Genomic DNA, 7,444 nt, shown 5'->3' with positions numbered 1-7,444 from the left:
ACAGAACGTAAGAGGTAGCCTATCAAGAGATCTAACCAGGGCTGTTTTCCCATTGCCCTGTTGCTTTTACTTCTATTCCTGGGAAAAGTATAGAAAATGGAACTTATTTTCTTTGCCGTGAAGCTCATGTCCCCTTAACTGCTACCTAAAGGGCAGGCAGGTCGGAAAAGTTACAGGCTAAAAAATTAAAAGTATTTGCAAAACTGTAGTTTAATCGTTATTCATGAGCAACAGCAACAACTGGAGGAGGGCTGCCAGTGTACTCCAATTAGCTTCCAGCCCAAATGATGTGATGACTAGAGATTGTGGAAGTGAGGATGAGGAACCGTCTGTTGTTTTCTGTCTATCTTTACTGCAGTAGCTAGATATTAAATATTAATAACTAACATTTAACGACATGGGTTTTCCTAAGAGTCAGCCTTTTAATCTGTCCTTGAATTTGACTGATATTGGGTCTTTGGGGAAAAATATAAGAGCTAGGCTTCATCATGTTCACAAGATCCTGGACATGTCCATCCAACTGAAAGAATAGGAAATAGATTTGGAGCATGAGGGACGAGGCTTGAGCTTTTATTAGTGGAATAATGTATGGCATCTATGGAATAATTTTTAATCTTAGCTCCATAAAACTTTTAAAGATAGTGAGAAATCTATCTGGGGACGGATTTAGGCAGGTGAAATCATGTCGAACATATCGCTTCTGAAGGATCTTCTCTATTCCAGAATTATTTTAAAATAAGATTCCAAACGGTTGAAAGGATTTGAAACTTTGCGGTTTTTTTAAAAAGAAAAATAGTGCATTAACTACACTTCCCAGGAGGCCAGGCGGGCAAGTCTCCTCACTCGTCTACTTCTCTTCACCGCGAGGTAAGATGGGAAATGTAGTGCACCAAGCAACGCTGCACGTGACGCACGCGGAGGAAGGCGAGAGGGACTGCGCCGCCTGGTGCGGTATGAGGTCCGGCGAGTCTGGTTGTGAACGTCTTTTTCCCCAGAATTTGGTTTTTGCAGTGCGGAGAGGGTCCCCATCTTCTCCCTGACCGTGAAATGAGCTGGCCCGGGTTCATTTGCCCGCCGGAGCAACTCCGGGGAAGTCCCGGTGGGTGAGACACCGTGGTGCCTCATCCAGTTTCTCGGTAGCTGGGCGGGGAGGGGGAGAAGGTGAGAACAGCAGGGGGCTAGGAGCTTGCGCCCTGCGCCCCACCCAGGCTGCGGCCGCCCGGGGAGGAAGCGCGTATAGGTTGAGTGCGAAGTTTCCTTTTTTGCTTTCTCGTCAGAGAAGCCCCAACGGGCGGTTCGGCGGGAATGCCAAACTTCAGTTTGAGCGGGGTCGCGAGCCAAACGGTTTAAAATAAGTTACTCCCCCCACTTCCCGCCGCCGTATAACGTCCATCCTGCTAGCCATGGGCAGCCGCGATCACCTGTTCAAAGTGCTGGTGGTGGGTGACGCCGCAGTGGGCAAGACGTCCTTGGTGCAGCGATATTCCCAGGACAGCTTCAGCAAACACTACAAGTCCACGGTGGGAGGTGAGACGTCGCTGCGGGGGCGGGGTAGACGAGAGGCCGGGATCACGGGACTTGAGCCGCGGACTCAAGTGGGGTGGGGAACGGGGGATTTGGTGTCTTTGGGTCCTTCCCCGGGCCTGGAAATAGGTGTCTGGGATCCTGAAGGGAGGCATGCTGGTGTTTGATTTGCATGCCACTCTTGGGTTTCCCCCAATTAAGTTTTCCCAGCCTGAGCTGATTGTCTGGAAAGAGAGCAAAACTGTGACGATGGGAAATGAGGGTGGGTGGATGAGAAAATGAGCGATTGCTGCGTTTCGCTAGGGAACTCAAGTCTCCTGCAGCCTTCCTAGCGGTCACAGGCACATCTCTGCGATCAGCAGAAGTAGCTGAGACCCTCTGGAGCGCCTGGTTAGGTACCAGTTGGGGCTGTTGTCCTGCCTCTCACGGGAGTTACAGACAGCTGTTGAAGGAACAGAAAGGTGTTTAACCTGGCCTCAAGGAGCCTAGCTTTGTTATGGAAATACCTGCATGGGAGGGCCCCTTGGCCACACAATCAGATGCTTATCAGGGCTTAAGAGCTGTGTGTTTTTTGTCCATCGATTGCTTAAATAAAGACTAGGAATTCTTCCTAGTGTAAAATATACTACTTTCTGACCTATCTTCCCACACACACACACCTTTTTCTCTCAAACTGGGGAGATGAAGGAGGCAGGGAAGACAAAGAGTTAATTTCTTTCTTTCCAGTTTGGCCTTTGGACTCAACTGTCTTTTCAGAAGTAGAAAAATGCCTTCTAATTAGAAGTTTAGATGGGAAGAGCTGGTGAAGAGGGAAAGTAACAAACATTTATTTATATCCATTAAAAGAACATTTTTTAAGGAAAAAAATGGCAGTAATGTAAGTTTTGAAATTGTGTGCTAGTGTTCATTCTGGAATTTTTTTAAATTAACATGCATTTACATTGCAGTTAAAACACCCTCCTTAAGAACATTCATCAAGGGCTTCCCTGGTGGCGCAGTGGTTGAGAGTCCGCCTGCCGATGCAGGGGACACGAGTTCGTGCTCCGGTCCGGGAAGATCCCACATGCCGCGGAGCGGCTGGGCCCGTGAGCCATGGCCGCTGGGCCTGCGCGTCCGGAGCCTGTGCTCCGCAATGGGAGAGCACAACAGTGAGAGGCCCGCGTACCGCAAAAAAAAAAGAGCATTCATCAAAATTAAGGGTTTAAAGTTTCAAACAAACAAAAGTTTCAAAGATTGTTTCCTGACCACTCTGCCCCACACTGCTCAATAATATGAGCGTCCCTATTTCATGGATTTGGTTTAAAAGTATCCCACTAATTTTTAGCAATTGTTGTAGTTTTCCTTTAGTAGAGAATATAATTGACTGGCTAATTTTTTGTTCAGTGTTTATTCTTAATTTTCCATAGCTTTTATTTCTGTCATAGACGTGGAGAAATGTATTTCCAAATCTCAGAAATTATCCTGTTGCTGTCCTTATCAAAAGCTCTCCCCCGCAGCCTTAACTCATGGACTCAGCATCTGCAGATGTGGCAGTAGATTCCAGCACTGTTCTTAAGCATCATCCATGGAGTATCTTCTTGCTGGTGAATCCTCTGGGACCTTTTCACTTTATCCCATTCCTGCCCAAGATAATTCCTACGGCCTTATGGAGAATGTAGAATTCCCTGAGGGTGTGGTTTTCTCATAATACAGTTGGACTAGAAACCAACACTGAAATGTGGAAGATGCAAAAGCCAACCCACTTACCTCATTTCCCTCTTCTACCCCATCATCCCTTCCCTGAGAAAACCCCCTAAATCTCCCAGAAACTGTTTAACCTGAGATTAGGAGTTGTTTTTATAATTACTCCCATCCTCCTATCCCCAGCCTTAGAGACAAGTAGGATCAAATACATTGATTTGATGAGAGAGTAAAAGCTGGAGATGCCTTCGGAGATGCATGTGAATCACCTGTCCCACACTTAATACATGAGTGTGGGCTCATCTCAGTCCATTGAGGGCTTAAAAGTAACCAAACAAATAAATAATGAATGAATGGGATTGGAGTTGTGTGTCTCTAGGGTTGTAATTGCATATTTGATATGACTTTGTGGATTTTTTAAGGTAAATTTAATTCAAGTATATTATACATAAATTTTCAGTGGATTTTGCTCTGAAGGTTCTCCAGTGGTCTGACTCAGAGATGGTGCGCCTCCAGCTGTGGGATATTGCAGGTAGGATGGATAAGACTGGACAAGAACAAGGAAGACATTTTGGTTTAATCAACAAGCTCTCAGAGAAAGAATGGGACAGGGAAAGCAGAAGTTTTTTCCTGAAGCTGGAATGATTGAACTGCTCTGAGGACATATAAGCTGAATAGATGTAGAGCTTTTGTAGATGTTTTCTGTAGATGTTTTGCCCTGAATAAATGTAGAGCAGTCTCTGTGTGGGTGAGGGTCTGGCAAAGTAGTGAACCGTCCAGACCGTAGGTAGATGCTCCCACAAGCAGGGGGAGGGGGTGCTCTTTCTAGGTTTTCAGCTGACCTTGGTGAGAAACAAGAAAAGAGAAGACAATAATAATAATAGCTAATCCTTATTTATTACGTGCCAAGCACTTTTCTGAGCATTTTAGATTCACTGACTCATTATTAATCCTTACAACTATCCTATGATAAAAAGCTACTGCTTGTTTCCCCACTTTACAGTTGCTTAATCTGAAGCACCGAAAGCTTGACTTGTCTAAAGTCACATAGATAGTAAATGACAGAGCAGGGATTTGGAATTGGGTGATCTGGGCGCAGAATCTGGACTCACCCACTACGCATACTGCCCTCTTTCCCACAATGAAGATGGAAAGGGCAGGGTGTCAGGGAGGGTTCCAAGGCTGGCTCTCAGGATCACCTTCTCAAGAACCGTCTCCTTACTTCCCAGGGCAGGAGCGCTTCACCTCTATGACCCGACTTTACTATCGGGATGCCTCTGCCTGTGTTATTATGTTTGATGTTACCAACGCCACTACCTTCAGCAACAGCCAAAGATGGAAACAGGACCTGGACAGCAAGCTCACACTGCCTAATGGAGAGCCGGTGCCCTGCCTGCTCTTAGCCAACAAGGTATGTGGTCGATCTTGGAAAATGGCCCCTGGCCTCAATCCGTGGGCAGAGAGTAAGCATGTCTAAACTGCACTCTGATTGTGGGTATCCACTTGCCCTTCTCTACCTCCTTTCAAGAGATGTTGAGCCTTTCTTTGGGAAGAATGTTGGCTGTAGATTTCAGATGCTGCTGTTCTAGCCATGGGTGGAACTGTTTTAAATCCACACGTATCTGAGCAATGTTTCTATTCCCAGGAAGTTTATGGTGTTGCCTTTTATTTATTTTCTTTGCCAGTGTGATCTGTCCCCTTGGGCAGTGAGCCAAGACCAGGTTGACCGGTTCAGTAAAGAGAATGGTTTCACAGGTTGGACAGAAACATCAGTCAAGGAGAACAAAAATATTAATGAGGCCATGAGGTGAGTAGCTCATGCTGTTCTAGGGATAGGCACGCAGATTTACCCATCTTCCACTGCAGCCCCTTGGACCTCCTTTCCTTGTTTCTGAGCAAACAAGAACAGACTGAGCCACTGGAATGCCAGCTCCTGAAGGTCAGGGATGCTGTCTTCTCTCCTGAGATAATTGGGGACAAAGGGGCATTTAAACCTTGTGGCTTTACTGAGTGCCATCTGGTGACAAGACAGATAATATCTGCCGTTTCTCCATCCAGCTTCTCAGGCTTGTTTTTTATTTGTTTTTTAGAGTCCTCATTGAGAAGATGATGAGCAATTCCAGGGAAGATATGTCTTTGTCCACCCAAGGGAACTACATCAACCTGCAGACCAAGCCCTCTTCCAGCTGGGCCTGCTGCTAGTAGCGTTTGGCTTGTTTTCCCTCCCAGTTCTAGGAGATCCTTCTCTTCCCTTTGGTTGCCCACCCAGCAGTTTTACTAAGTACATTTTAACTGTCTGCTGCTGACGGTCCAGTAAGGAGGGCCATCATCACTAAGAAAAGACACGTGGGACCCATGGGTGTTTCTGCTGCCTCTGCTGCAAGTTGCCTGTCACTTGCTGCTGGCTCACGGGGCCCAGTCAGTGCCTTCTGTCCAAAAAAGATCATCTCATCTCTCAATTTGTGATCTGGGATTTTGTGGGAAGGATTAGAAGTCAGCATCTGTGTTTTACGGATCATAATTCTCACCTACTTTTGAGCATATTTTTCCATTTAATGTATATTGATATCTCAATCTGATAGGACTTCAGATTGCAAGGAAAATGAGATCAAAGGTCATTTCCCAAATTCTTTGTTGATCATTGCTTTCAGATTCTTTCTGTCTTGGACTTTGAATTTAAACACCTGATTCTGAGATACAGGAGAAATGGGGCTGGATATCTATGGGTTTAGGGCTACTGGAGGTAAACCAAAAGTCACTATTTCTTTAAGCTTCTCAAGTCATATTAGCTTTCTTTTGTCTTGGTTTTAAAAATAGTTAACCTTTTAAATGATCTGTCTTTGGTTAGAGCGATTCTTTCCCCCCAAAATTAATTCTCACTTTAAGGTTTTCTAGTGTCTCACTCCCAGTGGGATGGGGACAGGGTTTGCAGGTTGATGTCTTGCCACATAATGCTGCAAGTGACATCAGTTGGCCGTGGTACCCTGAACTAGGTCTATTCCTCACAGCTCTGGGAGTCTGAATGGAAGAAGAGGGTCAGGTTAACAGAACAAAATCCTATGGGGCAACTTGCTTAGGAGCACTTTGGGTGTCTAGCACTTAACAGCCATAGAAAATAAATATTATGTGTAGACCTTTGCCTGGGGGTGGAGAGCAGATAGACAGAAAATCATTAGGTAATTTAAGTGCTAAATTGGGTGGAGTTTTTAGTATCAAATCACTTCTAGACAGTTTAATTTGTTAAATTCTCACAGGATGGTGATTTATAACCTGCCCAACGTTATGAATATTCTTAATGAGCTCAGGCTTAGAGCTCTTTGAGAGACACTTACCTAAATAAGTGTTCTAAGTCAGTGGTTCCCAAATCTGACTGATGAGAACCACCTGGGAAGTTTAACGATTTTAAAATAAAATGTTTTAAGATTTCTGTTTCCCAACCTCAAACCTACTGAACCAAAATGTCCAGGGATGAAGCTGGGGGATTTGTTGTTGTTGTTTTTCAGAGTTTCCCAGGCAATTCTGATCAGCCCGGTTTGGAAACCCTTGCTGGAGAACGTGGTAAAGATGCAGAGACCCAGGCCTTCCCTGGGCTTCTGTAGGCTCCATTAATTCTCCAGGTGATTTTGACACACACCAGACTTTGAAAAGCACTGTCCTAAGAGAGCTCAGAGGCCAAATATCAGAGCCTTCGGTGGTTTGTTTGCTTTTAATGCCAGTTGTTACAAATTTTGCACAATCTTCTGAGACCTTCAGGTTCTCTTTTGTATTACTCTTTCCAGGTAGGGTTTTTATTACAATGATTCTGAAAATAATAGTGGAATAACAAGTTCTCTATGAAAATAAAATTGATTTTTATTCACTGATTTGAACCCCTGAAAAATCACAAATAAATGGGAAATAAGTATTGTATTGATGGTAGTTATTGGCCTTCAATGTGACTTTGTTATTTTATACTGATAGAGTATTGTGGAAATGGAGACTTTATTTTTTAAATACCTTCTTTAAAAATGAAGGTAAGGGCTTCCCTGGTGGCGCAGTGGTTGAGAGTCCGCCTGCCGATGCAGGGGACACAGGTTCGTGCCCTGGTCCGGGAAGATCCCACACGCCGCAGAGCGGCTGGGCCCGTGAGCCATGGCCGCTGAGCCTGCGCGTCCAGAGCCTGTGCTCCGCAATGGGAGAGGCCACAACAGTGAGAGGCCCGCGTACCGCAAAAAAAAAAAAAAAAAAAGAAGGTAAGTGT

General features: G+C 45.1%; 1 protein-coding gene across 4 annotated transcripts; it reads left to right on the top strand.

Annotated features, from left to right (window-relative positions):
• Nucleotides 1–952: 952 nt before the first annotated feature.
• Nucleotides 953–7,113, top strand: RAB29 (RAB29, member RAS oncogene family). Of its 4 annotated transcripts, none has more exons than XM_082833767.1 (5): nucleotides 953–1,527; nucleotides 3,665–3,736; nucleotides 4,434–4,615; nucleotides 4,890–5,011; nucleotides 5,295–7,113. In XM_082833767.1, the coding sequence occupies exons 1-5, from the start codon at nucleotides 1,404–1,406 to the stop codon at nucleotides 5,404–5,406; spliced, it is 612 nt and encodes a 203-aa protein (XP_082689893.1). In that variant the 5' UTR covers nucleotides 953–1,403; the 3' UTR covers nucleotides 5,407–7,113. The 4 variants fall into 4 exon arrangements, with proteins under 4 accessions (XP_082689893.1, XP_082689894.1, XP_082689896.1 ...); XM_082833770.1 differs by having other exon boundaries at nucleotides 1,425–1,527; nucleotides 3,682–3,736; XM_082833769.1 differs by having other exon boundaries at nucleotides 1,469–1,527; nucleotides 2,472–3,736.
• Nucleotides 7,114–7,444: the final 331 nt, after the last annotated feature.

Source organism: Leucopleurus acutus (genome assembly GCF_964270905.1).
Source record: "Leucopleurus acutus genome assembly, chromosome: 2".
Classification (NCBI taxonomy): Eukaryota; Metazoa; Chordata; class Mammalia; order Artiodactyla; family Delphinidae; genus Leucopleurus; species Leucopleurus acutus.
The sequence above is the reverse complement of the archived record's forward strand: the minus strand, read 5'-3'. Positions and strand labels throughout refer to the sequence as shown.